At 39.3% G+C, this 23,484-nt stretch overlaps 1 protein-coding gene across 8 annotated transcripts in view; it reads left to right on the forward strand.

The window, feature by feature from the left end:
* Positions 1-23,484, forward strand: part of RASGRF2 (Ras protein specific guanine nucleotide releasing factor 2) — a 229,323-nt gene that overhangs the window by 57,486 nt on the left and 148,353 nt on the right. For 7 of the 8 annotated variants that reach the window (XR_009502340.1, XM_059916673.1, XM_059916674.1 and 4 more), the window contains exons 2-4: positions 2,251-2,357; positions 17,974-18,121; positions 20,391-20,480. Coding sequence is in view for 7 of the 8 variants with exons in the window: in XM_059916673.1 (XP_059772656.1) it covers positions 2,251-2,357; positions 17,974-18,121; positions 20,391-20,480 (345 nt within the window). In the remaining variant the exon portion in view is untranslated. The remainder of the gene's footprint in view (positions 1-2,250; positions 2,358-17,973; positions 18,122-20,390; positions 20,481-23,484) is intronic. The other variant, XM_059916678.1, reaches the window with a different exon arrangement.

Consider the following 23,484-nt stretch of genomic DNA (forward strand, 5'->3'; position numbering starts at 1 on the left):
AAGAAGGGAAGCTCACTGCCATTGTAGATGTTGAATTTAAAGACATAAACAAGGTCATCACTGTTTTAATTCTTCCTTGCACTTCACGATGACCCAGTACTTTGGAACTTCCCCTCCTAGTTTCCTGCAGTGGGGCAGGTCAGAGGTCACAGAGTACCATCAAGGGTGTCTGCTAATGCTTTTGATCCCCAAGGGGACCTCTAAAGCCCCAGGTCCGACACATAGATCCATGGTATCCTGAGTTCATATCAGAATGAGGCCAAAATACACAAAGAAAAGTTTTTGATGAATGGCTTAAGTTGAATAATTTGCAGGTACATGTAGAGGCAGTGTTTGAGTATTTGTGGTTAAGCTGAATTTGAACTCCTGGAAACGTAACCTGTACTTCTCAAAACTTTTTCCATCATTGTCATGCCTGAGACATAGTCTAACCTTTGGATGTACTCTGCTGATATAATTACCTTGCTGTCTTTTAAAGGTGGCTTTTAATTGGGTTCCCGAGCAGCAGCTGCTGTTGAGGTGCTGGTTGCAGCCTTTCGATATCAGGTTCATTAAATGTTTCCTCTTCCTGGACGGGGCATCTGGCCTTGGCTGGTAGCCAGCTGTTGCTGAAATGCCATCACTTATAGGATTGCCCTTTAAGCCACTGATTTGTTATTTTGTTGAGTTTCAACTCCTTTCCTCTCAAATTTAAATGGAGCTTTATTGAATACAGTGCTAAACTCAATTCTTCCCATTCTCAGTGGCCTTTTCATCAGATTATTTCCCGCTAGTTCATAGTATTTAGTTCTCTGGCTGGGCAAGAGGTTTAAGAATTAAAGACAGCTTGTCACTTACGGGGCTAAGGACTGTCCTTGGGGAAGTGCGGTGGATTATCTCACAGACATGTCCTCAGTTGGCTGATGATTTATGCACAAGTAACACGAGGTCTCTTAGCCAGTTTTTTTCCTTTTTTGTAAAAATGTGCCAAAAATTCTAGGATCTTTAAGAATTTATCTCTAGGATGATTGTCCTGAAGGTTTTTTTAATTGAAGTTATAGTTGATTTATAATATTATGTTAGTGTTGGTGTATATCATAGTGATTCAATGTTTTTTATAGACTAAAAGCTTTTGTCCTGAAGGTTTTTAATTCATTTGAAGAAAATGAGTATGTAACAGTCACATTGAATAAAGAGAAATTTGGAGGTAGGGTGGGAAGGTGGGACAACAGAAAAAACTCAGGTTTTGTCTTTGGTTTTCTGTCTCAGAGCAGCTGTGCGGGGCTGGTCCTTTCTGTGCCCCAGGATGAAGTCTTGAGCAGGCCCAGTGTATTTGATGATAGTTCTCCTATAATCAAAAGTTCTCCAGTCATATTTCCTTCCCAGACAGTCTCAGTTTGGTAATTAATATGTCTAGCCTCAAATAGACTGGTTTAAAGTGACAGCTTCTCCTGTCCCTAGCTCAGATTCTAGATTCACTTTGTCAAATTCCACCCAAAGAAAACCTGTTGGTAATTTTATTAGAATACATTGAAATTATAGATTAATTTACTCTTTAGAGGTGATAAACTTATTTTCTTAGGTTCGTCATTTATATTTCTTTGCTATTGGAAATGCTGTGTTTTCAAAATTGTTTCCTATTTGTTGATATTGTATCAAAGTGCAATAAATTTTTTGTGTATTGATTTTATATTCAACAATTTTGAGGGATGTTCTTATTTAATAGTTTTTCAATGAATTTTTAATGTAGACACATCATCTGTGCAAATTGATTTTTTCCCCCTTGTTTTCCATTTCTTTTTTCCTTTATTTTTCTATGTTGCCCTCCAGACAGAATTGGTAAATGCAAGTGGTGATAATTGCCATTTTTTCTTATTTTTGATTTTAGAAGGGTTGCTTGTAATAGTTCACCATTAGCTAAAATGTTTGTAGTAAGTTTTTGGTTGATATCCTTTATCAGGGTTCAGAAATTTCACTTTGGAGTTTACAAAGAATTCTAATCGTGTGTTTGTGTAGAATTTTATCAAATACCTTTTCTGTATCTGAGCTATTGTGAGTTGAATCTTATTGAGGGGTGTTAAGGTGCAGCCTATGGTATCTTCTAGGTAGCAAGTCATTGCCAAGTGGACTGGGAGTGCCATGACATTTTGAAATACGATTTACATAATGCTGATGCATGTTGTAAACATATAGCCTTTGTAGGGAAATATCATGTCGTTACGCTGTTATGCCTGAAAAATAAAACATAACTTGGTTTGTTTTTCTTTCCAGTATTACTTTACTGTTCTTTTTGGCCACGAAGGTCAGAAACCACTAGAGCTGCGCTGTGAGGAGGAGCAGGACGGTAAAGAGTGGATGGAGGCCATTCACCAAGCCAGGTATGGGCGCAAATCCTCTGTGTGACGCTGGATTGTCTGAGTCTTGCATGGGGGTTTCACCATCAGCGGTAGTTTTGGATGAACTTGCAATTCCAAGATGGGTTTCCCCCTGGTTCCTCCTCCTTAGTCGTGTGTGAGATGATTCTTTGCACTTCCTGTGGGTATGTTCTGGCTAAAGATTAAAGGTAAAAGATAAAACAATAATAATGATAATTACTGAACATAAGATTTGTGCCTCTGTGCCAGGCACTGTTCTAAGTTTTTCTGAATTAAGGAATTTGTTAAATGTTTTGATTCACTTACACTCTCAACAGTCTGTGAGAGACGTATCAGAATTACCCTCTCTTTCACAGATAAGGAAACTGAGGCCTGGGAGCTTAGCTTGATTGCCTGAGACCACACGGCTAGTGAGTGGCAGAGCTGGGGTACGGACCCAGCCGAGCCTGCATTTGTGAACCTTGCCCTGTGCAGCCTGGTTATCGAGAAAGGGGACGCCAAGCGCTATCTAGGCAAAGAGAAGGGTGTGCTTTGGCTTCCTCCTGAGAAATACCAGGAAGGTGGAAATAAGCACTCTCGGCCTCAAACGGGAATGAAGAATCCAAAAGAGATGCAGGCAGACCCCTCTTGTTTATTTTTCATATTTAGTTCCGAAGTCCTGTCCATTTTTGCTTTGAATGGCTCCCAAACTTGCTGCTTTTTGCCTGTCCCTGCCCTGACCCCGGCTCTCCTCACTGCATGCCTCCCTGCTCGAATCCTCGGTGTTTCAGTGGCAAAACTCAGGCTTTTTCTTTGCCAGATATGCCTCCCCCACCTTCTCCTATAAGTCTATTCACATCTGTCTCTAACACCCACTCCCGGGCACTTTCCCCCGCAAGCCAGTGCTCACTGGCCCCCCGCTCCAAGTGGCCGCAGCGCTTGCTTTACTACATGTGGAATATTTAACAACTTAGTACAACGTAGGTTATGTTTTATTTCACGTGTGTGATTTCTGTTTCCTGGGCCGGATTGTATGCACCATGAGAGGAGGAGGATGAGGACACATTCATTTCTGAATGAAGCACAGTGCTAATTATGTAGTCACTAGGAAATGTTCTCAGATTGATTATAAAGCGTATAAGGTGTTTGTCCTGAGTTCAGGCTGTTTTTGAGCCCTGGAGACTTTTTTCCTCTCCACTCTTCTTTCTTCAGCTACTGTATATTGACCACCTTGCTCTGTGGCAAGCAGCACGCTAAATGCTTTACATACTTATCTTTCTTTTTTTATTCCTCACAACTACCCAGTAGGGTATTATTAATTCCATTTTACAGATGAGAAAACGAAGATTCATGATGATTAAGCAGAGTGGCCAAGTCTAACACAAAGTCGTTAAATGGCAGAACTGGGATCAAACTGAGGTCTCTCTGGCTCCAGAATCTTTAACCGATGTTCTATATTGTAACGTTCTTCATTATTATCTCTTTTTCTCTTCCATCTTTCCCTCTTCTATTTCTTTTTCTCTTCCTCTAATTCAGAGATGAAAATGGATTAATGTCAGGTCAGGGTTGAGAGTAGGTGTTATTTGCAAAAGATTTCAGTTCCTTTTCTTTCCTCCCCTGCAAAATATTTCTCTGAGATGCACAGGGTTGGCGACCAAATGCTGCTCTCCAACGGGGGCCCCGGTGCAGCTTGCCAGCATCATGATCCGGCACACTGTTCAGCTGTCTTCACTCTCAGTGTCTCTGTCTGAGAGTTTTGCTCAGACTTAGAACTAGTGCAGACTGACTCACTGTAGAAGGAAAAGTCAGGTCTTCAAAGGTGAAAGAAGTATCAAGTTGGCCACATAGAGCCCTTGGGTCATTTCCAGACACAATCGTTGTGACCACTTCTATTCCTTTTTACCTGGGAGTTAAAATGAAGTAAATAATTTAAAACACGTGTATTTGCCCATTTTTTTTCTTCGCAGAAGAACCAAGTACCGTTAGTAGCCTAAATGCCTTTGTAGTTGCCAAGCAAATATTGTGGTGAATGAAATAGAGTATGAATTACTTTAAAATGGTAAAATTTCAAGTAAGGGTTTTTTTTGGTATACGAAGAAAACTTTGTCATATATGTGGAAGTAGGTCAGTAGCTATTTGGTGTTGACTGACATATGATCATTCCAGGGCTCACATGATCTTGTCAGGAAACAAAGGTTTTAGAAACCACTTTATTGGTTTAGGTAATTGAATGGTAAAAATTCTCTTCTCTTTTAGATTTGAAGATTTGGTTAATAATTGATCTTTTTTCTTGATGTCCTGACTTTTGGTCCGTTAGATTTGCTTTTCCTTTGACTTGAGGTCCAGGACTGGGTTCTTTGATGGCTTCCTTTTAATTTGACTGCTTCGTACCTGAGTTCTTATATTTGACTTATTACATTGAGATGCTTCTTCAATTTTTGTTTTCTAAATCGCAGAAGATAATAACTTTTTCATTTATGTTTCATTGAGTCAAGTTTTTGGTATAAACTTGGGTCTGTGAAATTCATCCTGACTTTGTTCATATATTAGCAGAGCCAGAAAGTTAATGAAGCTCATTCAGAGAAAGGATTTGTCAACCGTTTTTGCTTGGCATTGTGCTAATTAAACAACTGGTTGGTTGACTAAACATTTTAGAGGACAGTCTGATGGCATTACTTTGGTATTACTGCCTTTTGAATAGAAAATGCTCAATAATTATGGGTTTACTGATCCCTCTTTTTAAGTCTGAACTTTTGATGACTGATGACTGTTTTAGCCTGAGGCTAATTCTTTTCTGAGCTGCAGATCCTACGTAGAAACAGGGACTGCTCAGAATCCTTTTCTTGGTCACTGCTCTTTTCCCGAGGTGTCTCTCAGTACTGGACTGGATGCTCTATCTTTGGTGCCATGAAAATCACATTCTTGAGGCTGGCTTTTGTACCCCAGAACCGAATTAACTTGCCCCCCTTTGCCTTCAGAGGACCTTTAAGTCATTTCCTGGCATGTCAGATTGCATGTTTTCTTCCTTAGATCTGGCCCAGGAAAACATCTTTTAGGAAATTAACATTTTCATTTTGAAGATTTGACCTGGTCTAGGAAACTTTTTCTCCAGTTTTGCTCAAAGTTGGTTGATACTATATTTCTAGAAACTGGCACATCTAAAATATCATTTCATCATGTATTACTGGCACTGGCCGGTTCATGGGAAGCTGCTGGCAAGGCTCAGTCTTGTTTCTGTCGGGATCAGGTGAGGCCAGAGTATTTTAATAGTAATGAAGTCTGCGCTTGTTCTACAAGTGGTTTGCTCGTTGGGTATGGAACTTTAGACATTTCCAGTAACCTGATATTTCTTTGTTCTCTTGGCCATATCTGTCCACCATGGTTGATTTAGTTGTAGACATTAGGACAATCAAAAACACTGACCCAGTTGACTGTGGGTCTTTAAGGCTCATTGGCTGACAAGCCAGTGTCCACAGCTCTTTTACCCACGTTTTGTCTTCTGGAGCCCTAATCAAACGAAGCCTCAGAAGTTAGAAGGTAGACATGGCCTGGAAGAGGATCCAGTTGTACCAAGTTGTACTAAGAGGTTCCAAGGGTCTTCCCATTCTGGCCTAAGCATAAGACCTGAAGGACCTGGTCTGTGACAGTTGGGAAGAGAGGTGGGTGGAAAGTATTCCAGAGTTGTAGGGGGTAGACTTCAAAGGACCTTGTTGACCACCTGGATGTGGGCCGTCTTAGACCAGGGTGGTGTCTAACATGTCTCTCAGGTCCCTAGCTTGGATGGTGTCACTCCCTGGGAGGACATATGATGAATGAGAGCAGGTCTGTGGGGCAGGATGACGAGCACTGGCCAGGAAGGGCTTCTGCAGGGAATTGGAGGGTATGACTGCCTGGAAGGGGTAGTGGGGAACCGTGCAATACTGATGGGTCTCCTTGCCCCTTGGTATGTCAGGTATGGGAGAATGAGTAACAGGGGCTGCTAGAGAAGTCAGATGTGTCCTGAGGGGAGAGCTGGCTCGGGGTTTCTACCAAGCCAAGGGAGGGCTGAGGTCAGGGGAAGGCTTGTGAAACATTGGAGTCATGGGGAATGTGGTGCCTGGTGTTGCACACATGGGGTGTATGTGGCTTTGCTCACCTGCAGAGCTATGGCTCATGCTCTCAGTGTTTGAGATGGTCCTACTATCTTTTGCCTGCTTTGCAACGTCTCCAACTGAAACTCAGCGCCCTCCCTCAATGCTCTCTCCTCCCTTTGGTGTGTGCCTGTGGCGGGTGGCTCTTAGGGTTTCCTTCATGGGGAGCGTATTTGCAAGAGAAAAAGGAATCGGGCATATGCCTCCATTCCATAAAGCTCATGTTGCCTTTAGTTTGGCTAGGGCTTGACGTAGCCCTTTCCTTCACCCTGTCAGTTCTGAACTTGATGAGCAGAGAGACTTAATCCTCCAGTTAAGATTTTTAATTAAGCCTTGTCCTCTTGTCCACTAAAGAAAGCTCTAATCCAGCCTCTTGGGTCTGTTTTTATCTATAGTCCTTTTGATTACACGTGCCTCAGGTGGCCTGTTGTCCATATTCCCCCTTCTTTCTCTCTCAATCTCTTCACCCCTCCCTCCAACACACACACACACACACACACACACACACACACACACAGACACACACACACCATGGTAATTGTCCCAAACACCTAATGCTTGTAACCTCATTCTTTTTACTTGGATAGAGTCTTAATTTAGAACAAAGTGTATAATACAAAATCTGTCCAACACTGAAGGATACACCGTGTGTATCCTATCATCCCCATAAAATCAGTGCTTTGTAGAATGTGCATGGAAAAATCCCTCACAAATCAGAAGAGTGATTACATAGAAAAGCTGAAAACGCTTTATGTTTCATAGCAAAACCACAGGACTAGAAAATCAAAAATGGGTGGTGATGTTATAGCTCAGAGCAATCCCAAGGCCATATTTTGTATTCTTCTGGTAACAGTAAAACTATCACCATTAAAAAAGCTGAAAATGTGGACTTTGTTTTTTTGAGATATTGGATTTCTTTACTATGAACTTCTGTCAGATCTTTGCCTCCAGATTTGCCTGATGAAAGAGACTTTGACATTTTTTTCCCTTAGAGTTTGAACAGTATAACACAAAAGAAAAGGAGTAGTGTTTGTGGGTGAAAGATTTACTTGATTGGGTGGTAGAACTTGTTTTCTGTAGAGAAAAGTTGGGCTTGGATTGTCTTATTTGCAGCCCTTTGTTAATACTTCTCCCTGTCAGTTATCTTTCCTGTTCCTTACGGTATTTTTGCTTCAGATGCTCATCTTGTCTCCTTCCTTAACCATCAGCTTACACTGCAGTGCGAGCTTGTGTCTCCACTCACAAAGCAGGCATTCTGTCCCCATGTGCACCTGGGCTCACCCACTGCAGGGGTCCGCCCCAGGGGAACATCTCTGGTTCAATGGAGAGCTCCTCCGTTAGCCTCTTTCCTCTGATTTTCTTGCTCTATTAATTATTCCATTTCTCCCGTATAGTTCCAGTCTATTTACCTGAGCCTCCTGTTTCCCCCTATCCCGCTCACTTTGACATTTTCCTTGTGTTCTTTGATTTTCCTTAAATCTCTCCCACCTTAAAACAAACCAAAAAACCCCTCCCTTGGCCCTGAATCCTCCTCTAGCTGCTGACCTCTCTCGAAAGCACAGCCCGGCTTCTTGGAGAAACGGTTTTGTTGTTCGTCCTCTGTATGCAGCGCCGGCTCTTTTCAGCCCTTGGCAACGGGTTTCTATCCCTACCCCACTGAAGCTGTGTCACCTGGGTCAACAATGACTTTCCAAAGCTTTTCTTTCCTTATATAACTTTGTAGAAAGAGAAGAGATTCGTTGGAGTGAATTAGTGTTAGAACCTCTAACACTGATGTGAAACATGAAAAATATTGATTAGCCAGTGGAGTGGACGGACCTATTGATGTAAGAGAATTTGAGAGCCAGAAAAATGGAGGGTAGCGATGCTAAAGCGGCCATGAATGATGCCTGGAGGCCTGGTCTTGCTTAGAAAAGGGCGCTGCTGTTCATGCTCAAACGTTGCTTAAGTAGGAACTGCACTGCTGTCATCCTGGACTGGATTTCCCCAACTCCCAAAGACACCACGATGCCCCTGATATGAGGAATGCCGATTCCAAAGTTTTCTCAATAACATTGAGCATAATCCGGGAGCGGTGGGAGTGTTTCTTCAGTTACCCGTTGTATGACTTTTCAGCCTGGGTTTTAACTATGGTTCTCGCTCTCTGATATTCTGGATATATATGCTAATTATAATTATCTAGCATATTAGACATGTATCTCTCATTAGCAAATATGTCTTCAATCAAAATAACTAGGATAAGGTTCTGGCCCAAGTAATAATTCCTTGCTAAGCTGATACAGTTTTTTCCCTTCTATAAAAATAATTAAGGGCTATGACTTTATACTGTGCCTCTTCTCTGGACTTTTCAGGATTCTACTGGAATATTTCCTTCTCTCCTGTGTGTAGTAGTGGTGGTTTGGTTTTGGTTATAGATATTATACAAGAATATTTTGCTCCCATATATGTGCCATCTGTTGATACTCAACAGATTAGTTTGGCTTCCATCATGTTGAGTTATATGGCTTAATTTTATTATTCCCCTTTGCAGTGAGAAACCATTTTTTCTTGAGGGAAGTTAAACTGAATAACAAAAATGAATAAAGAAAGAAAAAATAAATAAATAAAACGAAACAGAAGTAATGAATAGATTAGGCAAAAACAAACTTGATAAATGTTTACCTTATGTCTTTTAAATTAAAAAAAAAACCTCTTAAACTTGAGCATTGTCTAGTAACTAGAAAATTTAATCAGACAAAACACATATTGGAAATATAGTAGAATAGAAATAGCAATGCTTTGAAAATTCTTACACTGAAGGGAAGCCATGCATGCGTTTTCAGTTGATTTGACACAGTCTGGAGTAGACTTTTATTTACTAGTGGGATACATAAAGAAAGCTTTAACAACCCAATCAAAAAATGGGCAGAAGACCTAAATAGACATTCCTCCAAAGAAAACATACAGATGGCCAAGAGGCATGTGAAAAGATGTTCAACATCGCTAAATATTAGAGAAATGCAAATCAAAGCTACAATGAGATATCACCACACACCAGTTAAAATGGCTATCATCAAAAAATCCACAAACAGCAAATGCTGGAGAGGGTGTGGAGAGAAGGGAACCCTCCTACACTGTTGGTGGGGATGTAAATTGGTACAGCCACTATGGAGAACAGTATGGAGGTTCCTTAAAAAACTAAAAATAGAACTACTGTATGATCCTTCAATCCCACTCCTGGGCATATATCTGAAGAAAAACATGATCCAAAAGGATACATGCACTCCAATGTTCATTGCAGCACTGTTTACAATAGCCAAGACATGGAAGCAGCCTAAATGTCCATCGACAGAGGAATGGATAAAGAAGATGTGGTACATATATACAATGGAATATCACTCAGCCATTAAAAAGAATGAAATAGGGCTTCCCTGGTGGCGCAGTGGTTAAGAATCTGCCTCCCAATGCAGGGGACACAGGTTCAAGCGCTGGTCCGGGAAGATCCCACATGCTGCAGAGCAACCAGCCCATGTGCCACAACTACTGAGCCTGCACTCTAGAGCCCGCGAGCCACAAGTACTGAGCCCGTGTGCCACAAGTACTGAAGCCCGTGCGCCTAGAGCCTGTGATCCGCAAGAGAAGCCACTGCAATGAGAAGCCTGCGCACCACAACGAAGAGTAGCCCCCGCTCGCCGCAACTAGAGAAAGCCCGCACGCAGCAGTGAAGACCCAACACAACCAAAAATTTAAAAAAAAATTTAATTTAAAAATTTTTTTTAATTTAAAAAAAAAGGAATGAAATAATGCCATTTGCAGCAACATGGTTGGACCTAGAGATTGTCATACCGAGTGAAGTCAGACAAAGAGAAATATCGTATATTGCTTGTATGAGGAATCTAAAAAGAAATGATTCAAATGAACTTATTTACAAAACAGAAACAGACTCACAGACTTAGAGAACTTAATTCCCCAGGGGGGAAGGGTGGAGGGAAGGGATAGTTAGGGAGTTTGGGACTGACATGTACACACTGCTATATTTAAAATGCATAACCAACAAGGACCTACTGTATAACACAGGGAACTCTGCTCAATATTATGTAACAACCTAAATGGGAAAAGAATTTGAAAAAAAAAATAGGTACATGTATATGTATAACCAAATCACTTTGCTGTACACCTGAAATTATCAAAACATTGTTAATCAACTACAATATAAAATAAAAAGCTAAAAAAAAGAGAAAGCTTTATGATTTTAAGGTGGGAGGATATCCCAGTAAGAGCAGTAAGCTATGGAGACCAAATGAAATACTTTGAATGACTTGAAAATTGTGAGAAATGAAAGGTATTTTGTGAAGAAGAATAAACCATGCAAAATAAATCACATTAGATGACTTTTTTTTTCATTTGAAAGTGACTTCATTTGAATGACTATTTTGTGGCAGGCCCCATGCTAGATGCTGGACTAATCTCTAACGTTTTTTCCTGGATTATTGTGGAACTTCCAACTGGTCTCCCTTTCTTCCCTTGTACTCCACCCCTCACCTCTGTCCTTTCCCACCACAGCAACCAGTGTGATCCTGTTAAAAAGTCGAATTTGCCACACCTCTGATTAAAGCTCAGCATCTCATGCAGGGTAAAAACCTGACACTCTATATTGGTCTACATGCATTAGAATCCTGTTCCCTCTTCTGCCTCTCACGTACTCCCCCCAGTAAACCGGCCACTTTGCCGTTCCCCACACAGGCCAGACCCACTCCCACCACAGGGCTTTTGCACTTGCTCTTGCCTCTACTTGGAAGTCTCTTCCCCCAGCTGGACACAAGGCTCACTCCTCAGATCGTTACTCCAGTGCTGGCTTCTCAGTGAGACCCTGGTTGAAGGTCTCTTGGTTAAAGAGACCCTCTCTTACACCCTGGTTAAAATTGTAACCCCATCTCCCCCACTTTCTTTCCTACTCCTCCATTTTTTCCTTTAAGGTAACCATCACCAGGTAACATACATATTTTTCTTATTTATTTTATTGTCTTTTGCTCCGCAGTACAGTATATACTCTACCAGGGCACAGATTTTTTTTCCTACTTTGTTTATTCCTGTATCCAGTGCTTTGAACAGTTTCTGGGTACATAACAGTCAATAAATATTGAATGAAAGAATGAATTTGGAGTCACAGAAACTTATAAAGAAGGAAATAAACATCACATAATCCCACCTCACAGAGTAAATAACTGCCATTAGGACTTGTGCGTGTGTGTGTGGGGTTCCACTTAATATTATAGAGATGTTGGAAAAATACAGAAAAGCACAAAAGAAGTGATTAATAATGACCCATAATTGCTCCAACCAGAGAAAACTCCTTTTTGTGTTTGGAGTATCTATCTTTCCCTCTTTCTCTCCCCTACTTCCCAACCCCTTGTAGCTGTGATGTACATAATTTTCTCTCTCTGCAAGTGAACATGTGTGCATGTGCATGCACAAATCATATTTATTTTAATCTCCTGGGGTTTTTGTTATTGTTGTTGTTCATTTATTAGTAAGTCTTGGGTATGTTACATTATGTTCACTATTCTTTAAAATATGATTTTAAATGGCTTGTATCATTCCATTGTGTAGATGTACTATTGCTTTTTTAATCACTTCCATATTATAGACACATATATTTAGATTGTTTCCATTTTCTTATATTTATTTTAATGAATGAACATCTTGTTTCTTTGTACATTTTTTGCAAGTCTTTATTTTTCTTGGGTTAGATTATTAGAAGTGAAATTACTGTGACCAAGGATATGTATGACCTTTTTAACCTATTCTGATACATATTGTGACATTGTCCTCTGGAATGGCTCACTCCAGTAGAGAGTACCCATTTTACTGTATCTTTACTGGTACCGAGTAGCACTGTTTTCTAAAACTCTTGATACATTTGATAAACAATTTTAACTTCTTTGATTAAGTAGGACCTTTTTCCTGTATTTATTAGTCATTCATATATTATATTCTATAAAGTCCTTTTGTCTATTTCTTGACTCAGTAATTTTAGGCAGTATTATTGGCACCCTGCTATAAAGATGAAGAATTTAACACTCTTTCAATATCTCTTACCTCTCCTCCCTCTGTCCCCTCTGTTTTTGTTACTTAACTACTTTTGGCTCTTACAATGGTTGACTTTTTATCTTAAAATAATATCATTAAACCTCTATTAATTTATCAACTTTGGGCAGTATGTATTGACTCTCTGCTATGAGGTACATAAATTAAGACATTTAATGTGTTTTTATTGTTCTTTTCTCTCTTCTAACCCTGAGGTTTTATTACTTTCACTATTATTTATTCTCTGTTTATAAACTTTTAAACATTTACCTTCTGTTCTCTAAATTTAATTAAGCCTCTGTTGATTCTGAAAATTAAAAAACAGTGAGGGGTATTTACATCATGGTTTTACAAATATTACGTACCAACTATCACGGCTGATGTTTGGTTCCACAGAGAATGAAATATAATCATATGCAATTGTATATTTGCTCCTTGAAGGAGAATCTTGCATGCATTTACTTCTGATTTCTTTCTAGTGTCCTTTACTTCATCAAAGGTTTGTATTCTTGCATTCCATGTCATCTTTTGTCTTTGTTTTCTGTTTTGTTTGGTTGGAAAACCTCCTCATAATTTTTCTCCTGTAGTAAGCGTGGTCATTACTAAACTCTTTCTATCTTGAACTGGCACTTGATTGATTGACTGGTTGCCTGGCTGTAGGAATTTAGGTTCGAAATAATTGTCCTTCAATTCTCTATTGTGATCTAGCATCCGAGGTTACTGATGAGAAGTGTATCATCTTGATACTCGCTGCTTTCTTTAGCTAACCTGTGGTTTCTCTTTGGAAGCTTTTATACATTTTCTCTATCCTTAGAGATCTGATATTTTACCAGGGTGTGTCAGGGTGTTAAATTTTTTTCATTTATTCTCTCTGGCATTTGGATTAGCCTTTCTTTTTTTTTTTTTTTAACATCTTTATTGGAGTATAATTGCTTTACAATGGTGTGTTAGTTTCTGCTTTATAACAAAGTGAATCAGTTATACATATACATATGTCCCCATATCTCTTCCCTCTTGCGTCTCCCTCCCTCCCACCCTCCCTATCCCACCCCTCTAGGTGGTCACAAAGCACCGAGCTGATCTAGGATTAGCCTTTCTATTTAAACTGTACCATAAACAGTTTGAAGAAGTCTTCTTTGATTTCTTGATTATTTCTTCCCCATCACAATCTCTGTTTTTGTTTTTGTTTTTTTCTTTCTGGAACTTCCATAAGATAGTTTTTAGACCTCTTGGATCTGTACTCCATGCTGCTCAGTTTTCTTTCTTATTTCTTATCTCTTTGTATTTTTGTTCAGTGTTCTTTTTCTCTGCAACCACCCAGCTTAGTTTTCAGCCATTGTTTAACACATTCATTGACCTGTAAAATTTTAATAATTGTTTTTGTTTCCAAGAACTCTTCCTGTTATCTGATTACTTCTTTTCCGTGGCAGCCCCTTTTTGCCTTATGGCTCTACTATCCTTCTGTATCTCTCTGAAGATAATAAACTTCTGTTACCTGAATTAGCCTTGTTTCTCTAGTATCTTTTCTGTTTGTTCATTTGAGGCTATATTTATTAACTCTTGCTGCTTGACAATTTACTCCACAATTCCTAAAACAATAAACAATTTATTGTCCCCCACAGTGTCTGTGGGTTGGGAATCCAGGCACGAGTTAGCTGGGTGCCTCTGCCCTAAGGTCGCAAGCCAACAGTCAAGGGGTTGGCCAGGTCTGCAGTCTCATCTGAAGGCTCAGAAGGGGAAGGATCCGCTTCCAAGTTCGCTCACGTGATTGTTGGCTGGATTCACTTCCTTACCAGTTGTTGCACTGAAACCTCAGTTTCTCATCACCTGTTAGCCGGGGGCCTCTCTCAGTTTCCATCTATGTGGGCCTCTCCGTGCAGCAGCTCACAACATGGCACTGGCTTCCAGCACAAACCGGCAAGACAGCAAGAGAAGGCCAGTAAGATGGAATCCAGAGTCTCCTTGTAAACTCATCTTGAAGTGCCATCCCATCACTTTTGCCATATTCTGTTCCTTAGAAATAAGTCATTTAGGTCCAGCTCACACTCAAGAGGAAGGGGTTCCATAAGAACATGAATACCAGAAGGCAGGGACCACTAGGGGTCATCTTACATGCTGCCTACTACTTTCTCTTTGGGATTGGTTTTCTCAAGTGTCTAGTGATCTTTGTTTATAAATGAAGGATCTTGAGGGTTATTATAGGTAGCTGGCCTGGGTTTACATTGTGACTGTGAATGTAGGGTCTCTGCCACTTGTGTAGGCTTCCTTTTCAGGTATGTGGGCAGACAGCAGGAAGGTTGGCTGGGACTCCCCTTTGTATGATTCTATTCCCTGTAGTGTGCATGGGTGGAACCTGTGACTTGCTATCAGCTACTAGAATATAGCAAACACGACGGGATAGTCACTCCCTTGATTAGGTTACATTCTGTGGCAAAGGAAAAGGGGTTTTGTAGATGTAATTATGGTTCTGAATCAGTTGATTTTTTTAATTAATTAAAAAGGAGATTTTCCTGGGTGGGCCTGACTTAATCAAATGTAAGAGGGATGGAGGCCCTCCCTGAGGTCAGAGATGCTCTCCTGCTGGCCTTGAAGAAGCAAACTGCATGAGCTCTATAGCTGCAAGAAAATGACTTTTTCCAACAGCCTGAATGAACATGGGTGTGGGTTCTTTCCCATTCAAGCTTCCAGAACAGAATGCACCTGGGCTGACACCTTGATTGCAGCCTTATGAGACTCTGAGCAGAGGATTCAGCTAAACTGACCCATGGAAACTGTGAGATAATACATATGTGTTGTTTAAACCACTGAGTTTGTGGTAATTTGTTACACAATAGAAAATTCATAGTGTATTTCACTCCTAGTCCCTTTCAGTGCCTTTCCTTTTTTGGTTCTCTCTTCTGTCTACAGTGGATGTGTGGTGTAAAGCCAAGCTGTGTTCTCTCTGAGTCTAGCCTCCCCATGAGGAGCCTTCTTCAGGAAGATGGCCTCCTTTCTATAGAGAGCAGGTCTTGGGCTGTGACTTGAGGACATGTCATTCCTGCCAGTTGTGCTTTTTATTTCTTTATCTTAGAGAATGGGAAGAGGAGGAACCTAACTTCCAGATGTTCTGAAGTCACTTTTTAATGAAAGACCCTGATGATCGTTCCCTTGCCCACTCCCGTCCTTTGTATTTGTTGATTCTGGCTTGGAGCATCTCTGGCCGTTCTTGGTGGGAACCATGCTTTTGCAAGTGGTCTGCATGTGTGGTTTCCTTGCTCTACTTTTCCCACCACTCTGATTCTACTTGGTTTTTCTCTTTATGGAATTTCACAAAACTTCTGGTCTGTTGACAGCATATTTTCCTGTTTTATAATGCTGTTATGGTTTCATTCTTTAAACAGAAAACAATTTTCCTAGCATTTCAGTGGGATCTTGGAAGTGAAGGGAGGCAGATATCGGTGATGAGTCTGCATGAATTCAGCTGCACATCCCGGTCTGGACTTTTTCTTTTTATAGGAGAAAATAAAATACTCGTTTGCTACCTAACACTGATCTAACATATTTGTAAGAAATTTGGCATGTTTCTAATAAAATTGATGAGAAAGGGCAGAATTTTCATTATATTAACTAATTTTCTCATGCTCTGTTATTACTTTCTCCTTTTAAGGTACCCCAAAGCATATTTCTGTGAAGACTGTGCTCTTTTTTTCTTCTTTCCCCCTCTTCCCACTTACACTTACACAGCCTTTCTTTCTACTGTCTTAGGGTAATTTCTTAGAACAAGTGACTTAAAAATATTGCTGACACTATGTATTTTTTTTCTAACACTAATGGCACACGTGATGTAAGTGCTGAGAATGTGAGATAATGGAACTAAAATTGTGATTTTAGAATTGTCTTAAGACTCTTTTAGTTCCAAGTAACACAAAGATATTTCAAACTAGTTTAGGTTAAAAAGAGAAGTTATTAGGTGGAAACTGCAACAGTATCTCACCAAACGCAAGGGGAAAATTATATTCAGATACCATGAGGGTCTGGAACCAGAAACTAGAAGCCAACAGGAACCCAGGAAGTCATTACCTTTCTGTCTTTCTTGTCTCTGTTTTTCTGAACATCTGCGTATTCTTTTCTCTCTCAGCAGACTTACTTTGCTTTGGCATGGGTTTGGCCACATATAGCTAACCAACAGTAGTAACCTCAGCTTCCAAGTTCATATCATCTCAGTTCAAGCAAATAAGTCAGAGGCACAATCCGAGATTCCAAGGAGAAAGAAAACAGTTTGTTTAGCTTGGGCCAGTTATCTTTTTTTAGACCAGTGAAGTGTGGTCATGAGGGCAGATTTTGTGTTATAAACATGGCTGCCACAGCCCAAGTTCTCAAAGAAGAGGTAAGTGGGTAGAAGATATCTCAAGTGGGCAGATATCCCAAAACATGGCTGTTGTAATATTCTTCTTTATAACCAGTGTGCTGTTTCTCATTAGAGAGACAGTTTAGCTTGTGGTTAAGAACATGGGCTTAGGGTCAGACAGACCTCGATTTGAATCCCAGCCCTGCCACCTGCTAGCTGTGTGACCTCTGTGAGGGTCAGATTCTTTCTCTGTACAATTGGGGTGATAAAGCATATCTCTTGGAGTCGCTGGGAGAATGAGAATATATGTGGTACATCCTACACACTCAATAAATAATTATTATTTATTACTATTATCATAGCATTTGGGAAAGATTATGTGAATGGAGGAACATACATTTTGCTACCCTGAATAGTGCCAAGAAGATCTGGAAGCAAAAATCTAGGTGCCACAGAGATCAATAAAAAACTCTAAGAGAGAACTTAGCCTTTTTCACACTTGGCCAAAGAAGTATACACAAGTTAGGCTGATGATTTTAGGGCCCAGTAATCTACACTTGTTTTTAGAATGAAATTTTTGCCTCTGTTGGTTTTGGAAAGAGAGAAGTCAATGGTCTCATAATTCTAGAGAGAGCCAGGCTGGGCTGGTGGTCACTGGTACAGTCATCATCGTTCTTTCCAGCCAGTGCCTGTTCTGATGGTCCCTGCATTCATTCTGCTCGGTAGCAGGTCTGTTCTGATTGGCTAGTGCCTTACCCAATAAAAGAGTTTGAATATGTGCCATCAATTCAAAGACTTCAGTTTTTGTTAAAGGAGATCCACTATTTTCTTTATAAAACAATAGATTTTCTTTGCATCTTTCTCATTTATACGACAAAGTTGTGGGTCGCAGCCATCGTTAAATGAACTCTTCGAAAGGTTATATAAGATGATGATGATTCAAATTCTGTATAGCTAAAGGATACCAAATGTAAGCCAAACATTAATGTTTACATAAAGTAGAGTTAGCTAACAAACTATGTTTATGGCTTCTTTTTAAATAAATGTAGTATATGCTGTTCTGTATGAAACTGTGGTAGAACAATATCTCAGTGACTAACTGTAATTTTCTCTTAAGTTATGCAGACATTTTGATTGAGAGGGAAGTGTTAATGCAGAAGTACATTCATCTAGTTCAGATCGTAGAGACAGAAAAAATTGCAGCTAACCAACTCCGACATCAACTTGAAGATCAAGATACAGAAATCGAAAGGCTTAAATCAGAGGTATTTCCCAGTTGATAGATTCCTTCTCATTGTTTCATGTCTATTGTCATCTCCTCATGATTACTTAAGGCCTATCAGGGCAAAATTTTGATCCCAAATTTAGTTCCTCTGCCATCAACACGTACATGAGAAGTGAATGTATTGTCTATGTTAGGATTAGGTAAATACGCTACAGTAAAATATCAGGATAATATGCTATTTTTAAATTATTTGTGCTCCTGATGTCCTTCATTTGCTTGACTATTTCAAGAGTTGACTGTAATATTTAACTGTTTTTCAGATTGACTCATGGTAATGATAATTGTGAGTCTGTCATGGATTCATGTAAAGTCTGAATGACAACTAAGGAAGGTCCAAACATGAATTCAGAAAGTCTTGACTTTTTCTCAAGCTCAGGAGTCCAACCTTCTCCCCTCTAGAATTTTGAAAAACTCATTAAAGTATAAGACATAATGCTAGGGTGCATTTTTTCCTGAAGTTGGAATTCACTTCCAGCCCCGCTCCAAGTTTAAAAACTCCTCAGGCTCTGCACCCCCAGGTGGTGAGATTGACTTCAATGACAGCAGAAGGTGGTCGTGGAGCCGGCAGCCATGTTGGTGTGTCTGGGTCCTCCCTTCTCTCCGAGGTGCCTCCGTCTGTATACAGAAACCTGAGTATACCTTCCCTTGCTGTCCTGTCATTCCTTGTGGGAAGTGATCAATATCTGAAGAATTGAAGAGGAATGTAGCAAATGAGGTTTTTCTACTCTTTTTGACCAGTGGTGCAGTAGTGTCTTCTTAGCTCCAAAGAAAAGAATAGGACAGAAGGAAACCTACTACTACTAACTGTATCCTTGCTGACAGAAACAATGCAGCTCCTCAGCCTTGGTAACTTCTTGTCGTTTTTCTGTCATTCAACATTTTCTTCTCCATTTCCTCAAGTCTTCTTCTAAGACATACTGTGCAAATCCTGGGAGGGTTTTCACCTCCTGCCACCTGTGTACATCACCTCCAGCAGATAGCTCATGGGTATAAGCTGATTCCTATTGGGATATGATTGCCTCTCTGATGATGATAAGTTGCAGACTGTTCACCGTATCATTAGTGCTGTTAACTTCCCGATCCAACCCTGAAATCTGAGATAGTGAAAACAACAACAGAAAACTTAACAAACCTGCATCTTAAAAGACTATACCAGGCACTGTAATTTAAAACAAAATTATTGTGTTCTGTCTTTGCCACAGTTAGCTGGAGCAGATGCGTGTCTGCTAAGTGAAAGAGGTTGGCATTTACTCCATGAGAGGAACTCAGCACCAAGCGATGTTCCCCAATATTTATTTGTGTGTGCTTCTCTGTCTTCACTCTGTTCTATTTTAGTCTGAGTATATATTGCAGCTAGAAACTGTCAGTAGCAGGTATGTCTTGTGTGGTCGCTTGACAGGAACCATAACTTATTTCCTACTCCTTTTATTTTCCCACTTCCCTGCCAGAAAAATGGCAGAAGAGAGTATTTGGTAATGGGGCAAAATGTAAAGACAGGGTAGAGGGGGGCAATTATAACCCCAGTGTTTTAAGTGTTTGCTTGTTAGTAAATCTGAGTAGGTCCTTAAGTTTGCAAGAGCCTGCAACTGAGTGATAGTCCAGGGAATTTCATTACTAAGTGTAGTTCAGAGGCTACCTGGTTTTGAGTCACCCTTCATAGGTCACAGAACTGAGCTGGGTCCTTAAAGAGATCCCAAGTTGTTTCAGTTCTTTTTGCCTTTTTGTCTTTTCTTGGCTGGCTTGGACCAACCCCTAGGCTCTGAAGTTCCTTTTGCAGTTACCATTTTCCCCAGGAGATCTGTGAGTGCTATACCGTGTGTACTTGGAAGGCCACAGGCTGATTATAGGAAGCAAGAGCTTTGAGCTGAGTGTCACTGCATTTGGAGATCACAGGGCATTACAGGAAGCTGCCTTTGGTGAGATGATTGACATGTCACTGAGAGGCTGAGAAGACCTTGGTCTGGTCATCACTGGCAGTCAGGGCCCAGTTTTGGACTAACATTTCTCTAAACCAGATCCCAGTTCACACTTTCCACAGTCACTTCTTATAAGCACTTTTGTTAGTAGCATAGCAAAACAAGCTTGAGGTGAAGGTCAGGCTTCCCCTGCCTCAGCGCCGAAGGAAGATAAGGTGCATAAAAAGTGAACATTTTCTGAGGATAAGCTACCTTGTAGGCATAACTTCCTATGATTTATGGATATAGTCTAGTATTTCCCAAATCATGAAATGGACCAATTTTGTGTTATAGATTATCGCTCTTAATAAAACCAAGGAACGAATGCGACCTTACCAAAGCAATCAAGAAGATGAGGATCCAGACATCAAGAAGATTAAAAAGGTAGGATGCTGGGGGTTTCCAGCTTTGGGAGAGCGTGGTGACCAGTGGTCTTTCTGTAGTGATGTCTTTGCCACCCTGACTCTGAGCTGAGAACAATCTTGGTATTTCTCTTCCGATGGCTCCCAGACTTGCCCTTCAGAGTGATAACACATGGTTGCTTCTCTGGAAAAGTTTCAGCTTGAGATTTCTTTCCAGTTCTGGGAATCCACTTGTAGATTCTGTGAGAAGAATGCCAAAGCCAGATATGAAGCCAGACAGTAGTGTTCTCCAGTTGGGTTATTTAAGTGCTGCTGAATCTTCTGATTTTGTGTGTATTTGGGGGGAGTAGTTTTTAAATTGCATTTCAAAAACATTTCTTTTAGCTTTAGTCTTCAGTGCTTATTTAGAGAATTTTTTTGTTTGTTTTGTTTTGAACGTGTGAGAAGATTGAGTGAGTCAATACATCTGCTCAGGTTTCTGGTTTATTGTTGTTTCTTTCTTGTTTAACATCCACATAATCAGCAGCTCTTTTCACCTTATTGTCATTTACAACTGTAGAAATTTTGCAATTAACCAGACCCTGGCACTCACTCTAGTCTACTGTGTTTGATTTATGTCATCTTGATTTTGAGTTCCATAATTTTAATTGTCCTGCATAAAAGCACTTACTCAGCTTTAACATTATGTGAAAAGCTTCACAGTTAAAGAACTTTATTTCTTCTAAATTTTTTTTTATTCCTATTTTCTCATGCTAAGTAATTATTCCCCTTCAGTTGCAATAAAACTTTAAATATTGCTCAGAATTTGAAATAGAAATGCTCCTTAGGACTAAGTTGCACTGTTTTCAGTTTTCAAGAAATAACAAAGTAAAATAACAACATTCCTCTCTTAGAATTTAAAATTTTTTAAATTGAATTTGCTTTATTTTATTGTTACAAGATGAATGCTTATGCAGCTGCATATAAACAAAGGTATCAGTAAAATAACAATTGTAATAAAATCCTGTTGTAGAAACTGATAGTAAGTAAGTAAGCCAGCTTTTGCTCAGCAGGTAATACCTGCCAAAGTAAATAGAAAGATTTTATTTAACACAAAACTCAGTTGATTTGTGAAAGTACTTCTGTTAAATGGAGGAATAGTGATAAAATACACAATTTTTACAGTTTCTATCTTCCTATTTCTTAATAGAAATAATTTTTTTAAAACCTCATTTTTGAACTTGTTAAATACGTTTTGAATTTAACTCTATGGTCCATTGTGTCCCCAGTCAAACTAATGTCTGTGTGGAAAGGGATGTTTACAAATGAATTAGTTTCTCTATTCTGATCTTGACAAATATCAACATAATTTTTTAACTTCAAGAGACCAAAAATTGAAATTGGTCCACAGAAATTTCCCATTAGATTTCTCCAAATAATATGCATATAATTTCTTCCACATAATTCTACTAAGATGTGTTTAATTTTTATTGTTTGAGGTATGGCAACTGTATGAATGCCTGTTATAAAAATTGATAGTATGCTGACATCAGTTGGTAAATGAGAGAATTTTAAATATTGCAAAAGAAGAGTAGTTGTTTAAGTGCGTGATAATTTAGACCATATGGGTGAAATAGTGTAAAAAAATAAAAAGTATAAGAATGTGTTGAAAACAATTATACTAAAAAAATATTTGGTAGTAATTTAATGCTTTTAATTATATATGAATTTGCAACCTGCTTTGTTGCTGAATCTGCCACTTAGATATAACAAATCCTAATAAATTATCATATAATTTTTTTAATATTTAGAAAGGACTTCAGATATTTTGGTCAGTTATTTTATAGATAAGGAAATGGAGCCCAGAGTTCAAGTTCACCCAGTAGGTTAGTAGCAGAGCCTTTGGGTTAAGGATTATGACATATACCTATCTGCTTAGCACCCAGCATTTACTTGGGCATTTAAAAGATGCTCAGTAAATGTTTGTTGGCTGAAACACAAAGGCCAGTGCACTTTGTCCGGTTTGCCTGTTATTTTTCAAATCATATCTAGGGAATTCAGATCAATTTTAGAGCCTTTCATATTCCTACAAAATTGATCTTAAGTTTTATTTCGTGTTTTTGTTGTTGTTGTTGTTTTGTTTTTGTTTTTCCACAAAATAACACCATTGTAAATTGTTAATATGTGTTTTGCCCATGTGGCTGGAAAAGAGAGTCCTTATAGTTAACAAAAAGCAGGTAAAAGAAGGCCAAGTCGTTCCTGTGTGACTAACCACACAGGAAAGCTGCAACTAGACTTGGCCTTCAAGTTTATTCATCTATAAAAAGAAGGGGTCTTATGAACTGATCTCTAACACTTATTTTGTAAGCTTAATTTAAAAAAAAACTCAGCCATAACAAAAAAATCAAACCCGATTTAAGAATAAGCAAAGGATTTGAATAGACATTTCTCTCAAAGGTGATTCTTGAGAGAAATCACTAACACATGAAAAGATGACCAACATCACTAAGCATCAGAGAAATACAAATCAAAACTACAGTGCAATATCACCTCACACCCACTTGGATGGCTACTACCAAAAAAATCTCCCAAAATAACAAGTACTGATGAAGATACAGAGAAATTGGAATCCTTTTACACTGTCGGTGAGATTGTAAAGTGGTTCAGCTGCTATGGAAAACAGTATGGTGGTTTCTCAAAAAATTAAAAATAAAACTGCCATGTGATCCAGCAATCCCATTTCTGGGTATATATCCAAAAGAATCGAAAGCAGGATCTTGAAGAGATATTTGCACTCCTGTGTTCATTGCAGCGCTATTCACAATAGCCAAGAAGTGGAAGCAACCCAAATGTTCATCAACAGATAAATGGATAAACAAAATGTTGTACATATGTACTATGGAATATTATTCAGCCTTAAAAAGGAAGGAAATCCTGATGCATGCTACAACGTGGATGAACCTTAAGGACATTATGCTAAGTGAAATAAGCTGGTCACAAAAAGACAGATACGTGTATGATTCCACTTATATGAGTACCTAAAGTAA

Source organism: Balaenoptera ricei, chromosome 3 (genome assembly GCF_028023285.1).
Source record: "Balaenoptera ricei isolate mBalRic1 chromosome 3, mBalRic1.hap2, whole genome shotgun sequence".
Taxonomy (NCBI): Eukaryota; Metazoa; Chordata; class Mammalia; order Artiodactyla; family Balaenopteridae; genus Balaenoptera; species Balaenoptera ricei.